The sequence below is a fragment of the Arachis stenosperma genome, chromosome 6 (assembly GCF_014773155.1).
Source record: "Arachis stenosperma cultivar V10309 chromosome 6, arast.V10309.gnm1.PFL2, whole genome shotgun sequence".
Taxonomy (NCBI): Eukaryota; Viridiplantae; Streptophyta; class Magnoliopsida; order Fabales; family Fabaceae; genus Arachis; species Arachis stenosperma.
In genome coordinates this window covers 11424778-11446181 of record NC_080382.1, presented here as the reverse complement: position 1 = coordinate 11446181, position 21404 = coordinate 11424778, and the positions used below count along the sequence as shown (strand labels likewise).

The 21404-nt window shown below is 39.9% G+C and overlaps 4 protein-coding genes across 6 annotated transcripts; 1 reads left to right on the top strand and 3 right to left on the bottom strand.

The window, feature by feature from the left end:
- Positions 1–4212: 4212 nt before the first annotated feature.
- LOC130936298 (uncharacterized) lies at positions 4213–5417 on the top strand. The gene has a single exon (XM_057866343.1). It carries the CDS (start codon positions 4444–4446, stop codon positions 5164–5166), a length of 723 nt encoding a protein of 240 aa, XP_057722326.1. The 5' UTR covers positions 4213–4443; the 3' UTR covers positions 5167–5417.
- Positions 5418–6151: 734 nt separating this feature from the next.
- On the bottom strand, positions 6152–8791 carry LOC130933087 (protein NETWORKED 3A-like). 3 transcript variants are annotated; one of them, XM_057862600.1, is made up of 3 exons: positions 8659–8791; positions 7976–8112; positions 6152–7173 (listed from the first exon to the last, which is right to left on the bottom strand). In XM_057862600.1, exons 2-3 carry the CDS (start codon positions 8070–8072, stop codon positions 6347–6349), a joined length of 924 nt encoding a protein of 307 aa, XP_057718583.1. In that variant the 5' UTR covers positions 8073–8112; positions 8659–8791; the 3' UTR covers positions 6152–6346. The 3 variants fall into 3 exon arrangements, with proteins under 3 accessions (XP_057718583.1, XP_057718582.1, XP_057718581.1); XM_057862599.1 differs by having other exon boundaries at positions 7976–8106; positions 8659–8790; XM_057862598.1 differs by lacking the exon at positions 8659–8791 and having other exon boundaries at positions 7976–8480.
- Positions 8792–17267: 8476 nt separating this feature from the next.
- Positions 17268–19376, bottom strand: LOC130933652 (uncharacterized). Its single transcript, XM_057863276.1, has one exon. It carries the CDS (start codon positions 19374–19376, stop codon positions 17268–17270), a length of 2109 nt encoding a protein of 702 aa, XP_057719259.1.
- A 497-nt stretch (positions 19377–19873) lies between these two features.
- Positions 19874–21202, bottom strand: LOC130936538 (uncharacterized). The gene is made up of 2 exons (XM_057866624.1): positions 20339–21202; positions 19874–20202 (listed from the first exon to the last, which is right to left on the bottom strand). Exons 1-2 carry the CDS (start codon positions 20539–20541, stop codon positions 20103–20105), a joined length of 303 nt encoding a protein of 100 aa, XP_057722607.1. The 5' UTR covers positions 20542–21202; the 3' UTR covers positions 19874–20102.
- Positions 21203–21404: the final 202 nt, after the last annotated feature.

Genomic DNA, 21404 nt, shown 5'->3' with positions numbered 1-21404 from the left:
GTTGATAGCTACATCCCATCCTCGCAGTGAAAGCTAATGCACGCACTCTGTCACAGTACGGCCAATCACCGGTTGGTTCCCGCTCCTACTGGAATAGAATCCCTCTTTTGCGTTTGTCACTAACGCCCAGCAGGTTAAAGTTTGAAGCACGTCACAGTCATTCATGAACGGAATCCTACTCGGAATACCACAGACAAGGTGAGACTTTCCGGATTCCCAGGATCCTACTCGGAACACCACAGACAAGGTTGGACTTTCCGGATCCAGATGAATGCCGCCATCTATCTAGCTTATACCACGAAGATTCTGTTGGAGAATCTAAGAGATACACATTCAAGCTTTGTTGCATGTAGAACGGAAGTGGTTGTCAATCACGCGCGTTCATCAGTGAGAATAATAATGAGGGTTATCTAACTCATCATCATTCATCATGTTCTTGAGTACGAATGAATATCTTGGAATAAGAATAAGATAGAGCATTGAATAAAAGAAAATAGAACTTCATTAATCTTTGAGGTACAGCAGAGCTCCACACCCTTAATCTATGGTGTGCAGAAACTCCACCGTTGAAAATACATAAGCAAAAGAAGGTTCAGGCATGGCCGAATGGCCAGCCCTCTCCATGATCAAGTGACCGAATGAATAAAGAGTTTAAAGTGGTCAAAAGATGTCTAATACAATAGATAAATGTCCTATATATACTAGACTAGCTACTAGGGTTTACATGAGTAAGTAATTGATGCATAAATCCACTTCCGGGGCCCACTTGGTGTGTGCTTGGGCTAAGCTTGATCTATCCACGAGCTGAGGCTTCTCTTGGAGTTGAATTTCGAGTTATGATGTGCTTTGGGCGTTCAACTCCGGATTATGACGTTTTTCTGGCGTTTAACTCCAGAAAGGAGCGTGTACTTGGCGTTCAACGCCAAGTTGCGTCGTCATTCTTCGAATAAAGTATGGACTATTATATATTGCTGGAAAGCCCTGGATGTCTACTTTCCAACGCCGTTGAGAGCGCGCCATTTAGAGTTCTGTAGCTCCAGAAAATCCATTTCGAGTGCAGGGAGGTCAGAATCCAGCAGCATCAGCAGTCCTTTTGTCAGCCTTTTTCAGAGTTTTGCTCAAATCCCTCAATTTCAGTTAGAATTTACCTGAAATCACAGAAAAACACACAAACTCATAGTAAAGTCCAGAAATGTGAATTTAACATAAAAACTAATGAAAACATCCCTAAAAGTAGCTCAAACTTACTAAAAACTATATAAAAACAATGCCAAAAAGCGTATAAATTATCCGCTCATCAATCAACAGCACCACCAATCTGAACCGGAGACGTCTTCAGCACCGTGATTGTTCCCGGCATTGTTGCCTGGATCCCTAGCATCCAACGGGGCAACTCCGCGTAAGACTCTTCCCAATCTCCATATATTTGTGCCACTGCCTTCTGCTTAGCCAACCAGACCTTCCTGTAACTAGGCCTGAAACCGTAATCAGCTTCTGTCGCTTGTTGAAGTACCTTTACCGTAACCACAGCATCCGCCCTAACCATAGGAAGAATTCTCGCACATATAACGTTATAATCCAGCTGACGGTGATCACTTGAAATAGAAGTTGCGAGGCACGTGTGTGGCCCATTGTACCTCCTAACCTCCCAAGTTCCCTTTCGTGCACGAAGCGCTACACGAATCAACCAAGTGCAACCCTTGCCGAATTCCTTGCATTTTCCATGATACTTCAAATGATCCGATTCGATGACTCTGTACTCAACACCTCGCCGGATGCTATAGTCCTTCACACTGAGCACAGCTTCATCTTTACTCTGGAAAGATTGCCCAATCTCAAATTCTGTAGAAGATCTACCCACTCTGTTACCACTGTCTTCCTGTTGACCAAGAGCTTCCAAGTTTAGTGTGGAGAAGTGTGGAGGGTATTGATGAGAAGCAGAACTTGAAGGCCGATGCTGCGCATGTGGATTGCCGCCTGTGTTTTCGTCGCTGTCACCATCGATATCAACAGGCTCCTCGTCAGACTCATCGTCACGCATTGCATTCTCTACTTGATCAGGTCCACCAAAGTCTTCGAGATAAGGCACGAGGCCACCACCGGTGCCCACAACGTTGGGAGGCTCAATGAATGCTGCATGCTCCAAAGGGACAGAACCAACAACCTCCGTTTGTTCTAAGTCAGCCGCAAAAGAAGGTGATTGAACCGGCGGAGGATGCGGTCTGACCGCAGGCATCGAACTAGATGCACCACCCACGGAAGCTACGCAAGGAACTGGAGCGGATGCCCCAGAACTATCGACACCAACCTCCAACTTCGCGAACAACTTATGGATTCTGATCTCCGGAAAACTCCTTACACAGTAGAACAGAACCCTAATATCTTTATCAGACTTAACCGCAAAGGTTTCGTACTGAACACCGGTCGAGACAACCGCCATGGGAATCTTGTAGAATAGTTTCTTCACCCACTTGCAACCCAACACGCCAAGCTTCTCCAAGATGCTGTTCTTCAAGTCCGACAAACTCATAGACGAACTGATAAAAATACTTAGTGGTTCTCTGTCGGTGAACTTCACACCTTGGCTTTTGCTTTTTTTAATTTTTCCAGAGCAATGCACCAGAGCAAGAAAGCTCTCTTCCTCACTAGCCATTGTGAGAATGATCTCTTCTGGTGCTTGAATCACCGACATATATATAGATTTTCCGTCAGAGTAAACCGTGGCAACCCACCACGTTTTTTTACTCTACATAAACCGTGGTGACTCCCCACGGTTTATTGTTGCCAAATTTCCTTCGTAAACCGTGGTGACATACCACGGTTTACATGTAAAACTATTTGCTCCTAATCCGTGGTGACCTCCCACGGTTTATGAGTGTTTAGAAACCGTGGTGGGTTGCCACGGTTTACATATAAAACCCTTTTGCACAAAATCGTAACAACAAACAGATTTGCACATTTACGTAAATAACTCTCCCACTTTATTTATTTATGTAAATTGCCCTAAAGTTCACTAGATGGGCCATTACCAAAACACAGATTCATAAGATAGGCTTTGAAAAATTTTTGCTTGAAGTCCAGGGTCATGATCCAAGGAATATCAGCATAATTGACAATAAACAGTGCATATAAGGTCACCCAAAACAATGATTAAGAGGTGTGGTGAAGACGATGAATGGAGTTGGGATGGATCTTTGTCCGAGTCGGGTACTAGTTGGGTGTTTTGGTGCGGTTTATTTGGGCTTCGGTCTAACTGGGTTGGATTCTGACCAAAAATAATAGGGAAGGCAATAACATGCTTCACAGGTTGACACTAAAATTTGAATAGAAGTTCAAAGTTCAAACCATATAAGATTAGAAAGACAAAAAAAAATCATATAAAATCTAGACAATAACATAATTACCTAACCATGAAGAAGAGAAGAGTGAAAAATAAAAATATATTTTTTACTATAAACTTAATGTACCAAAAAAAAGAAAAAATTTACATCATAGAATGATACAATGAGTTACCAAAAAATAATCATAATTGTAAACTAAAAAGTTGTTAGAGAAAGCTATAAACAAGTTTTAAAATATAATTAGAATGAGGAGTATTACTTAGGTCAATTTTTTTATTAGTTTAATAGTGATGTTAACAAACAAGTTTATACCCTCTTGATGAGTCATGAAAAGATGGCTAATAAAAAAAGTTGAGAGGGGGTTCAGCAAGGTGTTAGCACTACTGTGGTATTCAGCCATAGGAATTGCGGACATTCTTACTAAGCTTTAAAGAAGAGATGAGAGAAAAACAAAAACATATTTACTACTATAAATTTAAATGTTTAATGCACTAAGAAAAAAAGTGAAAAAACTTACACCGTAAAAAGACATAGTGAAATACTAAGAAAATAACAATAATTGTATACTAAAAAGTGGTTGGAACAAGTTATAAACAAATTTTTGAATATAATCAAAATGAGAAGAAGTGTTACATATATTATTTTTTTTATTATTTTAATATTGATAATAATTAATTATATTTGGAGTACATTTAGAGTACATAAGATTAACCACTAAATATTTTGTTAGTTTTCTATTTTCATTCATTTAAAAATCTTTAAAATAAGAATAAGTAATCTTTAAAATGAAACTCTACTTTCCAAAGCTTTTTTTTTGTCGGATCTACTGTTCATAGTTAAATTGTGTAAGATTAATTACATTGACAAATAAAATACACAAAATCACCAGCGGATAGCGGTTTGAAGCTGAAGAACCCGATAGGCCACAGCCCATAGGAGTCCCGAGTCCCTCATAGTTAGAGAAGAAGGAAAATCGAACAAAATCGAACCAGCCGCCTTCCAAAACCTCTTCTCCACTTCAACTTCCCATCACGCAATCCCCGAAATCCCAATTTGTCAAACCCTAATTTCGATCCCCAAATATCCAGATCGATCGAATTCCATGGCAAACCCTTCCTCATCTTCCTCCTCCTCGTCTCAATTCACCTACTCCTCCGATCCCTCTTACTTCCCCACTCCCTTCCACCTTCAACAACCGCCTTACGCCCCACCCCCTCGTCCCCCTCCTCCCACCGTCGCCGCTGCCCCCGCTGCTGCCGCATACAGCTATCCTCCTCCACCGTCACACCACCACCAATTCCAGCGCGACGCTCAGCAACTCTTCCAGCGCGACGCCCAGACCATCACCCCGGAGGCTCTCGAGAGCGTGAAGGCCGCCATAGCCAGCAGCGACGTCGACCACAAGACCGACGCGAAGCGGAAGGCAGTTCCCCGCCGTGCCGCTGGGCAGACGTGGGAGGATCCCTCGCTGGCCGAGTGGCCGGAGAACGACCATCGCTTGTTCTGCGGTGATCTAGGGAACGAGGTGAACGACGACGTTTTGTCGAAGGCGTTCACAAGATTCCCTTCGTTTAACATGGCGAGAGTTGTGAGGGACAAGCGATCAGGGAAGACCAAAGGGTACGGATTCGTGAGCTTTGCGGACCCTTCGGACCTCGCTGTGGCTCTGAAGGAGATGAACGGGAAGTACGTTGGGAACAGGCCAATCAAGCTATGCAAGAGCAAGTGGAAGGAGAGGACCGATTATGATGCTGTTGATAAGCAGAAGAAGCACTCCAAGAAGAAGTTGAAGTCTTCCTCCAAGGTTGGCGTGTTGCATTACTAATTAAGGTAGACGTCGAAAAGAAAAAGAAAAAGTGCTTGCATTGAAATCTAATTTGAACTACTTGATGTAGCTATATATGTGAGTTGTTTTAGTTTATGAAGGTTTTGAAAATGACTCATATGTGGTCAATGTTAAATCCATGTAAGTTGCTGATGCGACCAAATTGAACAACTTAGTTACCCACCTCAAGGTTCTGTGAACGTAAGAACCGTTGAGGCTCTGTTTTTTATAACAAGAATTTATGAAAGAAATATGCAATCTGAAAACTAAATAAGGAAATATGCAATCTTGAGGGAGGGTTTAGTAAGGCGATGTCGCTGCCGTATTAGAAGAAATCACGAGCATCTGAACGACAACATAATTAGTAAGGAAATAAGCATGCTGCAGCAGCTAGACTGAAGTTCCAGCACCTACGATTATCACTACTTCTTTTTCCACCATTATTCTTCAATTCCTCTATCTTTTACGTTAACTCTTCTTCTAACAAGGTCTGTCTTTGGTTTAGTGTACAGGGATTTATGGTTGCTTACTTCCAAAAAATAAAGAACTGCAAAAGTGTGGTAGAAACGGTTGCCACTTGCCACACCAACATAAAAGACATTTACAAAGTTTCGGTTGGAAAGTGTACATCAAACTATTTTAGATAAATAACTTTTTAAACTCGTATAACATATTGTAAACTAATTCAAAATTAATTTACTTTTTGAAAAATAATTTGATACAATTTAAAAACTATGAAACTTCCACTAAGGAGTGATTTTCACTAGTGTGCGTATACGTGATTTCACTTGTCTGGTAACATTGTTTCCATTAACATCATCTTGTTTTTTTTCCCTCTCAATTATTGTGCTTAATGCTTACACAGTTACACTGAATCCATTATAATTTGTTGGTTTGTTCTATTGGCTTTCACAAAGAAAAGTCCATCATTAAATTTGAATCATGAATAGCCAAATAGGTTGTAGGTAGAATCATAGATAACAAATAAAGAAAAATGAAACAATTGAATACATAAACAATAAATAGTACAATACATGTAGAAATAAAACTAATACACAACATACTAGAGTCTAAGAATAGTAACATACATCGTATTAAAAAAATATTCCTTAACCTAGGCTTCTTGCTTAATTACCTAACAAACATATAGACACCCTTTTATAACACAGTTCTTGTAGAATTAAGATATTTGCAAACTAGTTAAACCACGTCTAGAGAGCTCCACACTAGGCTCATTCTTTGGAATCACATTGAAATTGAAATTGAAAATTTTCTCAGACAATTCTCCCACAAATTTGTTGAACTCAAATGGTTTCTTGTTCCATTTCTTGGTGGATTCCTTAGCAACAATGAAGTTTCTCATCTTCACATTCTCCTCCTTCATCACATCAATTGCCATACTCAGTTGCCTTATCACCTCTATCTTCTCCTCGTCCTTCTGCTTGAGTTGTTCCCTCTGTGCCTCATTCTCTTCTTTAAGCCTCTCTATTTCTTCCCTCAGCATCATTACTTCATCACAAGCAGAATCTTTCATCTTGAGTTGATCCTTCTGTGCCTTGGTCTCTTCATTGAGTCTCTTCATCTCATCCCTCAGTCTTATCACTTCATCATTCACAGCAACATATGAAACTTCCACCTCTTCTTTGTGATTAGACTTGCTCTCTTCTTCTTCTTCTACTTCTTGCTCAGGATCATCAACTTCAGATTCCACATCATAACTCTCTGAATAAGTATCATAACCACGATGATCATCTGCAAAAGTCAGCAACTTCTCGAACCGATGCTTGGCCGATGCAAATGGGGATCCTCCTGAATTGAGTAGGCCGATTCCAGTTTCGGGTCTGACTTGATCATAGCGCTCGGCTAGCGAGCGATGCGTCCTATAGAAATCTTCAACCATTCTTAAAAGCTCTGGCCTCTTCTTGTAGTACATCTCTGCACGCTTGGCAAAGGAATCTGCATCTTCTTCAATTACCTTTAACATAGCTTTTGTCTTCTCATTTAGTTCTGCAATAAGCCTCAATAGACATTCACATATCAGTGCTAAATCACTTTTTACTTTTTTACCTTTTCCCTCTCAACAATATAATTCTATGCCACAAATGTAGAGTAGCAGCATATACAAGTCACAGTCAAACTAAACAAAGGTTGCTCCAACGGCTAAATACATAAGGCAAAAAGTAGAAAAAGAACTTGAAAGGCAAGACTCAGATAACGGTGGCCTAAAAACTTTTTATGATCCTACAGCTACACTAGTGACATCATTTTTTTAATTGACAAATGCTACAAGTTAAGAAAAATTGGAAGTTCTGGTGATTAGTAGTTGATAAAGATTTTTACCTCAATTCTATTAATCTAATGATCAAGTAGCATAATACAAGATTCTGGCAAATAAATTCTTGCAAAAATTCCAACTCCAATATTCTCTTTTACTTGTAAAACACTATATGTCTATACCTATACGAAGATAAGGGGGAGATTAGGTTGGGCCTGAATCATCATGTGTTATGCCACAGTTACAGGGATACGCTCAATCTTTCTTAACTCAATCAAAGCATGATTCAATGCACAGCAGATTATTATTAGTCATTATAACCAGGGCTAGTTTTTGACAAGAAGATGCTCCTAATTTCAAATCACTGATGAGGCTAAACAAGATGGGCAAAGGACTTTCTATGCATATAAAAAGTTACAAGACAATCTAATAATCACAAATTATCAGTTACAACTTACGAATTTGTCCAAAATTGCAACCGTTTTTGACCATGCAAATTAATAAGGATGGATACAGAGGAATGAAGATTGGAACCTGAAAGAGTGGATTGAAGCCACGGGGAACGGTTAGTGGTGGTGGTTTCAAGCCACCACCAGTGTGAAGGTTGATTCTTGGTCATTTCATCCATCATCTTCTTCTTCTTCCTCTTCTGCTTCACTCTTCTCCTGTTGCTTATCATCAACAAAAACAAACATAAATATGATGGCAAAACAACAAAGAAGAACCTCGGTTTCCCCAAACAAGAAGTGATACGCAAGCATAACCATATATATACTAGGATTAACAAGTCTCCATCACATTCACATACTCCAAACAATCACAAACACATATAGCTAAAAGATAAAAACGGAAATCACTAGAAGATAAAAATGAGAAATTGCGTGGAGTAACTAACTGCACCGACTCAACAGTGGCACTGCCTCTTCGTTGTTTACAAGAACACGGTTCCACACAAATCCATATAAGGTCAAAAATGTAAGGATGTTATCGTCATTTCAAACACTGCAATTACTACCAGTACCGAAACCAAAGGGGAACCTTCAAAAACACACAAACATAAAAGCGAGAAAAATTGCAGAAAAAGTTACATCTAACTGAGGTGCATGTACATGGGGGAATACGTTGAGCGATGAGGATAGAAAGGACAAAAGACTCGAACTTCACAATGCCCATCTCGTAAATCAATAAGAGCGGAAAGGAAAGGGCGTAAGACCAACCTGGTTCTTGAATGCTTCCGAGTCAACTCACCGAGTCACAGTGGTGGTCTTCTGCTGCAAGCAGAGACAAGAGAGGGAGACCGGTATCTTAAAATGTTGTTCTCTTCTTCTTTCTCGATTTTGAATTCTTTTGTCTCTATTCTCACCTCTTCACTCAATCATATTCACACACGTGTACCAATCTCATGGTCCCCAATTTCTAGATTTTTTTTTTCCCTTGTGCAGAGACAGTGGTAAACTGGTAATAACATAAAATATGAATATGGTGTGAGTATATGATTATAACATAATTAACTTTTTAATCATCATGTCACATCTAGTACATTAAATAAATCACATCGTAGTTTAAGAATATGATTTTATATTATATGAATAATAAATATATTGAAAAACACATGGTGAGTGCGGGATCATGCATGGATTAGTATTTAGTAACGTGATGGAGCGAGCACACATGGTGTAACGGTCGGAAAACGTAATTGAATATGGAGGTTTGGTAAATTAATATGATGGGTGTCCAATTACTTTTCTTTCAATGTTCATTTATTATTATTCTGATTAAAGGAAGCCCACATGAATTGAAAGAAAGTTGTAACGGGCAAGTGATAACAAAGCAAAGCATTGTGGTGGATTAGGGTAGTAAGTACAGCCTGGGCCCAGAGCCTAATTTCATTCATGTTCACATGCCAACGTTTGTGATTTTGGTTTTGGGATATAGAATGTGTTTCTCTACTTTTTTATCTCATGCACTGTCCTATTACCCGTCTTATATCCATTTCCTCAAATTCCTTGAAGTTTGTTCTTCAGTAGTTCAGTTGCCTTAAAAATGAACCACGGTAATGAAATTAAAAAAAAAAAAATCAAACAGACTACTATTATCGTTTCCTTTTCTATTTAGGTAGAGGCAACGGGGCGGGTAGGACTCGCCCTGTCCAACAATAACCGTATAAAATTTGTCTCAATTTTATCTGCAAATATTAAAAGGTTGAATCTTAATTTGTCGCTGCGGGTATCTGTTCTGTCTTTACTTATCTCTATAATTATTAAAATTTAATAAATAAAATTAAATTTCAAAATTTATATAACCATTATCACATGCATAATATAAATTAAAGTAAAATTTTAAATATAATATAATATTATCAATAATTTTACTAATTATTTTATATATATATATATATATAGGGATAAATAGAACCTAAATCCGACCTCATTCTACTAAAAACTTGCTTGGGACAGATCAGAATGAATACCTACAAATTTGGATAGTATTACCATCCTATATTTAGGCTAAGTATTTTATGAAATTTTTAAGAAAAATTCCGTTAAATAGAATTGTCAAAATATAAAATTGACCAATTGACTCTTCAAATTTTTTTTCTTTCTATATACAAATGTAACCCTTAGTTTTTCTAATCAACCCCCACAAAATAAATCTCTGCATCCACTAATTTCATTTTCATCTCACGGACAACGGCTGCATATTCAAATACATGCTCTATTATCTCCTCTGCGAAATATTTGTTTCTTTTATTCTTTAAATAATTAAATTTCTCTAAAGAGGAACTGAGGAAATCCTAGAAAAAAAAATCTCAAAAACTTAGCCTATTAAGATATGTAACATTGAGATATTCTTTTAAAAAGAAGGGGAAAAAAATCATATCTGTTGAACAATAATGAGAAAAATAAGACTATTAAGTCTAGAACATCATGAGATCTCTAGAAAAGCAGAAAAAATTATTAACATTAAAAATTTTAATACTAGTCTCACTTGAAGAATAACAAAAATAGACATAAGTTTTTTAATCAGAACACAACTAGAGTAAAATAAATTACTTGTTTTTTAAAATTTAGCTTTTGATAAATTTTTTTAAGAATTTTTTTTTAAACAAGAGAGTTCAATACAAGAAGTGGAGCAAAAACAACTACAAATAAATAAAAAAATAAAAGAAAAACGTAAAAAAACTCATCAACTAAAAAATTATTTAAACGATTAACTCAAAAATTAAAATAATTATTTATTATTTATTTTTTTCTCTTTTAAAAATTGAATAAAGAATAATATTTAAACAATACCTAGTTCCATTGAATTTTATTGAGAAATGGTGGAAAAAAAAAGAGGAAAAAAAAAAGGAACAAACTCGTCCTATGTTCTCATCGGACAACAGCCTTCCATTCGGAGCAGCAGTCATCGACGAAATCACAACAGAGGAGCTACAGCCGAAAATTTCTCCGGCGAAATCACTGAAATTTCTGGTTCCATTTCTTTTCCATATTTTGAAACTTATCAATCTCCAAACTTCAGCACTTTATCACACTAATGTATGTTTTCGGTTCTTACCATTGGAACTCGGGTTTTGTTCCGGGTTTAGAAGATTCGCACGTTAGTAATCTCAATAACTCTATTCCTCGTCAGTTGGGAAAGCTGCAAAAGCTCAAAGTGTGCTTCTTTGAAGAAATGTATTTTCTCAAACTATTCATCACTTGTGGTGTTTGATGCTTTTTCCATTGAGCATCACTTATTGGTGTCCACATTCATAAAAAAATTCTGTAATATATATTTGTTAATGGCCTCAGATGACTAGATGGATGATCGTGATTTGTGAATTTGTTGAATTATTGGAGTCTAATTAACTTATTAAGTATAAAGTTGTTAATAAATTCCTAAAAATTTTGTTTCCAGTAAATGAATATAGAAAAGTGAAATGGGATAAATTCATAAATATTTTAGAGAGCTCCATCCAATGAAATTCTCATAGAGAGCTCCATCAAATACTTTGCCTTCTGTTCTTGCCTGGTTATCGCCGAACTATAGTTCGTCCCCGAGCGATGGTAGGCCGAGCTTGTCCTTAGACTGTAGTGTTCCACTACCGGCCAGCGGAGCCAAAGAGGAGAGAGGGGAAGTACCTGCAAAAGTACTCCGACGCTCAAGTCAGTTTGGAAGAGTTTATTTTTAAAGAAGTAAAGGGTCAGAAAGGTCTACCTTTACCGATTCTTTTGATTGCTTTTTATATCCAAGATACCGTAACGGTTCATATTCCTTAACATGCCTTTTAAGGCGTAACCGATGTAACTGATCATAAAGTTAATTAATGCCATAAACTCGGCATAAAGGATTTATCGGTTATCAAGGTGTCGCCGAGTTATAACTCGTAACCGACGTATAACGGTCGTATCACAGCCCCCAAGCTTAGCCTGGACGTAGATAGGGCAGGTTGAGCTTTGAGATTTGATTTGACCGAGTTATAGCTCGGCGTAAGGAGCCCCCAGTTCAAGCTGACATATCAAGTAGTGTGCATTTATTATAGCATAGTAAAAGTTATCTGAACAGTTAATGATGATGCCTGTCTTTTCAATGCAGGTGCAAGTTCCAAAGTTACTTTGATGCCATTGAAAGTGGGTTTGAACGGACGGTTAAGATTTACAACTTGGGAAATGAAAACGTTTTTTGAATCAATGGCTATGAAGTGATGTTGAGTTACTTACGTGTGAGAGCTTTAGTCTCTTTGTCTTCTAAAGACGGTTTTTTAAACTATGAGCAAAAGAGGTTAGAATTTTCTGTTCTCTCTCTTCTCTTCATTTCTTCTTGTTTTCTTCTGATGAGTGAAATGGGTGATCTGAAAATGAAGATACTGCCTAAGGTAGAAGATGATGGGTCGTACGGTTGGGTTGGTGATGATGTGAAAATTAGGGCTTCTTTGTTTTTTGATGAAGAAAGTGTTAGAGCGATATCATTAGAAAAAGTAACGAGGCCCGGTTTTCACATCGAACTGATTCCGTGTAACCGTACGGATAGGGTTTATCACAGAGCAAAGGATTTTGAAAGCTTTTATTTGTATAGTTGTATCCTTGAGGAGTTGTTTGTGAAATTACCATTTTCAAAGTTTGAATGTAACATTTTGAAGCAGATGAACTGTGCTCCATCCCAGGTTCATCCTAACGGATGGGCTTTTATAAAATGCTTTGAGGTATTAATGGAGTTTCTGGGCATTGAACCTGAGGTAGAGCTTTTTTTCTCGATGTTTCAAGCAAAAGCTGTTTGGAAAGGTGTCTGGGTAAACTTGAACAGTACACCTGGATTCGCTGTTTTTAAATTATACAAATCCTCTTTCAAGGATTTTAAAGAGATGTTCTTTAAGGTGAGGTCTGTGGAGAAGGAGTTCCCGTTCTATTTGGACGAGAATCTCGGCGAAAAGTTTCCTCTTTTCTGGTGTTGCCATCCTAATCATATTTTGGGCCCTGAATTAATTTCGCCGAGGAATGAGTGTATTATCAATTTTTTAATGGAAATGGTTGAGTTGGGCGGTTTGATATCCGTCTCTAACTTGTTGCCTTGGGAAGAAAGTAGGGCTTCGGTGTTGGAATATTTGGGTAAGGATTTATTGATCGTATGGTCTATGGTACATTCTGATTGCTAAGTGTTTCATTTTCTTGTGTTCAGGTGGCAGGTATCCGGGGGTTTCGGCGTCGAGTATGAGGGCTCGATTTAAGTTAAAAAAATTTTGAAGGTTCTTCCTCTAATCCGGAGAAAGTGGAGGGGGAAGCCGAGGTGAATCAACCGATTCCGAGAAAGAAAGGTATCGTTTTCAAGAAGAGAAAGTCTGAAAACCTAGAGGAGGGGAAGAAGATGGTTGAACTTGATGAATTGGCAAATTTCATCGTGAAGCAAGAGAAGCTTCACTCGTTTGAAGAAGAGGGTGATGGTTCGTCATTGTGGGACAAAAATTTCCCTTTTAATGTGGTGGCGGACGAAGTTGTGCAGTCTGCTTCGGATGTTACTCGGATTGATGAGGTGGGAGATCTTGGAATAGACCAATTCATGCAGGTTCGTTTGTGTTTTTAAACATATATACTCTCTCTTTTTTTTTTTTTGAAGCAATTTGTTCTGCAATGACGCAGGTTTTGGGCTTTCGACTTGCTAGCATTGGTCGGAGCCAAGAAAAGAGGCATAGAAAAATGTTGCAGTGTTCATCTGAGAGTACCGAGTTAAAAGGTCAGCTTGAGATGAAAGAGAGTATGCTTGCCGAACTCGAGAAGGAGTTAGCTGCTGTAAAAGAAAAATTGAAGGTTGAGAAAGAGGAACATGAAAGTGTTTCTGAGGCTTTAGAAAAGAAGAAGAGTGAGCTGAGCTCTATGGGTGAAAAAATTGTTGAGGTTACGATGAAAATGAAGCAAATGGAATCTAGTCGGCAGTCTGATGTTTTAGATGCTTTTGCAGAAGGTTTTGAACGTGCGGTGATTCAGGCTAAGTTTTTGTTTCCTGGCAATGACTTTACTGCCATGGATCCGAGTAAGGTAGTTCGCAATAACGAGTTAGTTGATGATGAAGATGAAGCTGAAGAGGGTGACGATAATTTGGCTGGCTAAGTTATTAGGCTGTATTTTGGGTTATTTGTCTTGAAGTGGAATTATGTTATTCCTGTAAGAACTTGTTTGTTTTTTGTTTGGTGACTGACGTACAGTTGTTTTAGCCGCTATGGCTTTGATGTTGATTAACTTTGTTATCTGATATATCTGTTTAGGATTTGTTAATCCTGATTGTTCCCGTCTGAGGGTCTGATTAATTTGCGCATGAGTTATCTATGCGACTTATCGTTTGGCCGACGATGTGTAAATGTGTATATTGTCGGTTTGTAGCGAGAGACAATGTATATAAGATGTATAGAATAGATATGCTGAAACAAATTTTATTTAGTGCAGTACCTTTTACAATTGAGATAGGTAAGCTAGCCTCGTTAAAACCTTCTTGAGCAAAACCATATAGGAAAAATCTCAAGTTAGGAAAAAGAGTACTAGCGTGCTGCATCTTGTTAGCTGTAGTATTTCTTTAATGAAGTAACATTCCAGGTGTTAGGAAGTGTTGTTCCGTCTAATTCCTCTAGTTGGTAGGCACCTCTGCCGATCACTTGACGTACTCGATAAGGTCCGTCCCATGTTGCGGCAAGCTTACCATGGGTAGGTGGCTTGCGAGCTGTTTCAGTTTTGCGTAACACCAAATCTCCTTGGCAGAATGACCTCGGTCTGACGGTCTTGTTATGACGTTGGGCTATTCGTTGCTGTAGTGCTTTCTGCTGAATTGTTGCTATTGCTCGGATTTCTTCAACCAAGTCTAGCTCGGCTCGGCGAGCTTCATCATGGGCTTCATGTTGTGTTCTTAAGGAGTTTTGTGATACTTCAACCGGAATCATTGCATCGGAACCATACACCAAACGAAATGGTGTTTCCTTTGTTGTTGAGTGCACCGAAGTGTTGTATCCCCATAATATTTCTGGAACGACCTTGGCCCAAAGGCCTTTAGCGTTGTCGAGTTTCTTCCTTAGAGCTTGGAGAAGGACCTTGTTGGCAGCTTCTGCTAAGCCATTTGATTGAGGATGTTCTACTGAGGAGAAATGTTGTTTCACTTTCAAATTCTGCAAAAAAGTCTGAAAATTATGGTCTATGAACTGCCGACCATTGTCAGTCACAATGTGTTGTGGTATACCAAATCTGCAGATTATATGTTGCCACACAAATGATATCATTTGTGCCGATGTAATTCTGGCTAGAGGTTGAGCTTCAATCCATTTAGAAAAGTAATCGATTGCGACAACTAAAAACTTTACCTGTCTTGGTGCCGTGGGGAAAGGTCCGAGGATATCAATTCCCCATTTATGAAATGGCCAGCTTACCGTTGACTGGTGTAATTCTTCGGCTGGAATGTTAAGTATCGGGGCGTGCTTCTGGCAGTGTTCACAAGTGCGAACTTTTTTCTGGCTGTCTTCCCATATGGTCGGCCAGTAAAAACCTGCCCGGAGAATTTTACGTGCTAAACTCCTGGCGCCTGAATGTATTCCACAGATGCCTTCGTGTACTTCGGCTAGGGCAATTTCAGCCTCGGCTCTGTTTAAGCATTTTAGTAATGGTCGAGAATAACCTCGCCTGTATAATTCGTCATTCAGCAATATAAAAAATGATGCTTGTCTTTTAAACTTTTTAATGTCTTTTACTTCTAGCGGGAGTGTTGCATTTTTGAGATATTGAATGTATGGCTTTTGCCAAGAATCGTCGGGTTGTATGTTGCCGATCATATTTATGCTCGGCTCCTGTAAAGTTGACTGCAAAAGTGAAGCATTATGTGACTGACTAGTAGCTAATTTAGATAGTATATCGGCTCTGTGATTTTGATCTCTTTCTATGTGGGTAATTTCGATTTTCGAAAAACGAGTAATCAGTTTATTAACAACCTCAAGATATCTTAGCAGAATAGGGTCTTTTGTTTGAAAATGCTGATTTACTTGCTGAACCACTAATAAGGAATCACAGTAAACGTGTAAGTTATTGACTTGCAATTCAATTGCTAACCTGAGCCCTGCAATGAGGGCTTCGTATTCGGCCTGGTTGTTACTGGCTTTGAAGGAAAATTGGAGAGAATGTTCAAATATCACTCCTTCGGGGTTTTCCAAGAGTATTCCTGCACCGGCTCCTTGTGGGTTTGATGCTCCATCAACGAATAGCACCCATTTATCTCCTTCTTCGTTCTGGATGGGTCCTGTAAATTCAGCAATAACTTCGATATCGAAGCTCGGCGTTCTGGAGTGATTTGCTCACAAATAGACTGGTGTGAGTCTTATTATGTTCTGCAACAAGGACAGCACTAACTGATATATCAGTGATAGACAAATAAATATTCCCGTCTTGGGCTTTTGTAAAACAGGTGGTTTAGAAAGGAATGAAATTTTGAAATGCAGTTCACAGTTTTCATCCCAGTTGAAAAGCTGTGTTCGTAGACAGTGAAAAAAATTCGCTGATTTAGATGCTAAACAAGGTAAGAATCTAGACAGTGCTGCTAGTCGTCCTGTTAATCTCTGTACTTCCTTTATGTTTGTAGGGCTGCTCATATCTAGAATAGCCTGACACTTTTCTGGGTTGGCCTCGATTCCTCGGTTGGTCAGAATGAAACCGAGGAATTTCCCACCGTTAACACCAAAAGCACATTTTTCTGGATTAAGTCTCATGTTGTAAAGTCGGATCTGACCGAATATCTCTGTAAGGTCGTCGACATGACTTTCCCCGATCTTTGTCTTGGCCACCATGTCATCAACATAGACTTCTAGGTTTCTGCCGATCTGTTGGCTGAAGACTTTGTTCATTAGCCGCTGGTATGTGGCCCCTGCATTCTTTAAGCCAAAAGGCATGACATTATAGCAATAGTTACCATATTCAGTTATAAAAGCAGTTTTTTCTTGATCTGATGGATGCATAAAGATCTGGTTGTATCCAGAGTACGCATCCATAAAACTTAATGTACCATAACCACAAGAGTTATCTACTAAGGCATCAATTGAAGGTAAAGGATATGCGTCTTTTGGACATGCTTTGTTTAAGTCTGTGAAATCAACACACATACGCCATTTACCGTTATGTTTCTTTACCATTACAATGTTGGCTAGCCAGGTTGTGAATCTGATTTCTCGTATGAAATTTGCATCAATTAGCTTTTTAGCCTCGTCCATGGATGCCAATCTCTTTTCTGTGCCGAGGTTTCTTTTTTTCTGTGCTATTGGTCGGGCTGCTGGGTTGATGGCGAGCTTATGTGTGATAACTGAAGGGCTAATTCCTGGCATGTCCCCTCATGTCCAGGCGAATAGGTCGGCGTTCTGTCGTAGGAAGTTGATGAGCTTGTTTTTCGCATCGCCTTTGATGGATGCGCCGATAAATGTAAATTTGGTTGGATCATCTGTCAGAGTGAGCTTAACCAGTTCTTCATTGGGTAGAGGGCGATCTTGGAGGTCGGCCCGGAGATCTAGTTCGGTAAGCATCGGTTGCTCTGCGCCTATGGAGTTTACACGTCTGTCATTATTTCCTTTGATGGGTTTTAGGCTAGTGTTGTAACAGTGCCGAGCATCTTGTAAGTCGCCGTGGACTATGGCCACGGTATTATCCTGCAGGGGAAACTTGATACAGAGATGAACAGTAGATACAATTGCGGCAAACCTGTTTAAGAAGGGTCGCCCTAAAATAAGGTTGTAAGGACTGAAAGTGTCGACCACCAAATATTGAATGTCTTGTGTTCTAGATGCAGGCTGTTCTCCCAATGTGGTTTGTAACCATACTGAACCCATGACCGGGACCCGCTCTCCTGAGAAGCCGACCAAGTCCCCTACAGATGGTTGCAAAATGTTAGTACTTAATTTCATTTTTTCAAATGTAGTGAAGAATAAAACGTCAGCACTGCTGCCTGGATCCAGCAGCACTTTCCGAACTATTAAATCGCCCAGCTGAATAGAGATGACAACAGGATCATCGAGATTTGTGTCTTGAGCATGATAATCGGTCTGGGAGAACGTTATCTCAGGTGGCATTTGTGTCGGCTGAGAATTATTGGCCGTATCCGTCAGGGCGAGCATTGCTCTGTATGTGCGTTTACGTGCAGAGCTTGTGCATCCTCCTCCGGCATAGCCCCCAGAGATGCAATTGATTATGCCCCTGGGTTGGGCAGGAACTTTCTCTTTGTCCTTTGATGGAGTTGCTACCGAGGACGGATCCGCGGCAGAAGTGGATCTCTTTTGCATGTGACCTGCAATGAATTTATCGAGGTGCCCCTGTCTTGCCAATCGCTCAAGGAGATCTTTAGCGATCACACATTCATCGGTTGTATGACCGAATTTCTGATGAAATGAATAATACTTGGATTTATCAACGTTTTTTGGCTCTGGATAACTCCCGGCTTTCCGTGGAGGTTTGATCAGCTTAGAATTTAATATCTCCTTGATGATGTCGTCCCGCTTGGTATTGAACTGCGTATATGACTCATATCGAGGTACTGGTTTGAAGCTTTTTCTGTTTTCGCGAGGCTTCCCGTCGTCTTTGGTGACTGCCGACTTTTCTGTTTTCCGAGCTTGACGGAGTTCTTCGATGTCGATTTGTCCTTTAGCCTTTTCGCGGAACTCGGCCAGGGTTTTTGGTTTAGCTACCGCGATAGCCTCCTGGAATTTCCCTGGACGGAGCCCACTCTTAATAGCATGCAGGTGGACTTCAGGATGGAGATCGGGAATCCTCATTGCTATCTTCGTGAAACGGGTGATGTAGTCCTTTAGGCTTTCTTGAGGGCCTTGTTTAACAGTTGTCAGATAGTCCGAGTCATGTAGGTAAATAGCGGATGCTGCAAAATGGTCCTCAAATTGCTTTGCCAGTTCTTGAAATCGGGAAATAGAATCTGCAGGCAAAGAGCAAAACCAGTCAAGTGCAGGACCATCTAAGAAAGAAGGAAAACAACGGCAGAGAATAGGATCAGATGCACCATTAACGATCATAATTGATCGGAACTTCTTGATGTGTTGCTTTGGGTCTCCCAATCCATCATAAGGAGTCAATGTTGTTGGTAGAGTAAATTGCCTAGGCAACTGGAAATTCATGATGTCTGCCGTGAATGGCCCTGTGGAATTGTCAAGCTCGTCTTTATCTGTTTCGGCTCTTTTTTCACTGTCGTGCGGACCGCCGCCTTCCTCGTCCTGAGGTGTCTCCGACACATGTGTGCGATGTTCCTCGTCATTATTTCGTGCGTCATGATTGTTACCATGCTCAATGCGGGCGTTGATTAACTGCTCGATTTGTTGTTGCATACGTTGATTCTCGCTTCTCATATGCTCATTAGCCTCGGCCATGCGCTGATTCGCTTGTTGAAGTTCAGTCACCATACGGAGGAGCTCCGATGGGGTGGGAGGAGGAGCGTCAGCCATCGTCGAGGTACTAGGGCCTGAAATGAGGGACTTCAAGTTTCGGCCCCACGGTGGGCGCCAAATGTTCTTGCCTGGTTATCGCCGAACTATAGTTCGTCCCCGAGCGATGGTAGGCCGAGCTTGTCCTTAGACTGTAGTGTTCCACTACCGGCCAGCGGAGCCAAAGAGGAGAGAGGGGAAGTACCTGCAAAAGTACTCCGACGCTCAAGTCAGTTTGGAAGAGTTTATTTTTAAAGAAGTAAAGGGTCAGAAAGGTCTACCTTTACCGATTCTTTTGATTGCTTTTTATATCCAAGATACCGTAACGGTTCATATTCCTTAACATGCCTTTTAAGGCGTAACCGATGTAACTGATCATAAAGTTAATTAATGCCATAAACTCGGCATAAAGGATTTATCGGTTATCAAAGTGTCGCCGAGTTATAACTCGTAACCGACGTATAACGGTCGTATCACCTTCTATTTAAGCTAGTGTGAGTTACCACTTACTAGATGTATGATGTATCAAATTCATGACTTGAAAATCTTTGATCAGAAAAGAAGAAATACAGTATGAATGGTTCTGCTAAAAAAATGACAAAAAGATAGAGGACATATTACAAGAACAATAGCCTTGCATTATTACATCTAGTTCTTCTTATCACAACTCGAGAACAAAGTGAAGCCAGGCCTTGATTAATCCTCATTCCGGATAGACAATAGCAGTGTGGACAATACGCCTGCCCATCAGAAGCCAGGTGGACCTCCTGGGCCGGGTGGGCCAAATGATGCACGTGGACCTCCGAAGCAACCTTGGAACAACCAACAACAGCACAAACAATAGAAGCTGCATTGCCACATTTGAAAGTTATTAGAATTTAGAGCCGGTTCTAATATGTGAAATTCATTAATGGGCATTGTCATTATTAATGGGCCCAAAATATAGCAATCATGGCTTCACGTAATGTTTGTTTACTACTCACCATGAAGAAATGAGGTTGCATATACCATCTCCAAACCCACCAAAAAATCCACCGGGTCCAAAGAAACCAGGCCCAGGAGGACCCCAGCCTGGTCCACCAGGCCCCGGAGCCCAACCAGGGCCAGGACCCCATCCAGGGCCTCCAGGTCCGCCAAGGCCACCAAAACCAGGCCCACCAGGACCACCCGGCCCACCCGGTCCCATGGCTAGATGTCTCTAGTCTCCACACACTAGAACACAAAACAGAGCACCCCAAGTAGGTTGTATTTACAAAAGCTAGAGGGAAGGAAGAGGTGTAGTGAAACTATGAAGTTCTAACAAAGCTTCTTATGTAGTGGATCTTATATAGTGGCTATAAATCTCTTAACATTCAAGTCAGAAAATCCTTCTTCGTACACGGTACATCGAATTGTAACAAAGCTGCTTAAACTACTAGTCAGATGAACATTGGTTAGCTACCATTCAAACCCACGACTCAAAGTAGTAGTTGCTTGTCATAACTCAAAACGGTTCCATGATAAATATATATATCCATTTGCTGAGTGGCATCAACAATCATTCAGAAAAAAGGTTGGCAAATTGACTGTTAGTTAGTGAATTAGTTCTAGACATCAAAACCCGTTTGGATTAATGAGAGAAAGGAGCCTCAGATTAGCATTATGGCACATTCAACATAGCTGCAACAACCCGTGTACTATGAGAACACGGTGCGCAAATATATCGCTACAGCTCATGCCTATAATACCCTCATCATCAGCTTCTCCTCCTACCATTCAATTCAATTTTTATTTTCCCCCAAATTTTCTTACCAAAAATACAAACATCGCCAGATATTGGAACACCTTAATTAGGGTTTCTGGTTTCACCCAACTTTCCTGAGGCAGGGGGCAGGGATGAGAAATCCCTTTAAATATCAAGAGATTCATGCTGCGACGTCGTTTGGACTCTTAACCTTTTTATTGGGCTTTCTTACTTTTGGATCCTATGTGTTTTTTCATCCACCATACAAATTCATAAAAAAAAATATCTTATATATTGGAGACTTGGAGTACACTGAAAATGAAATG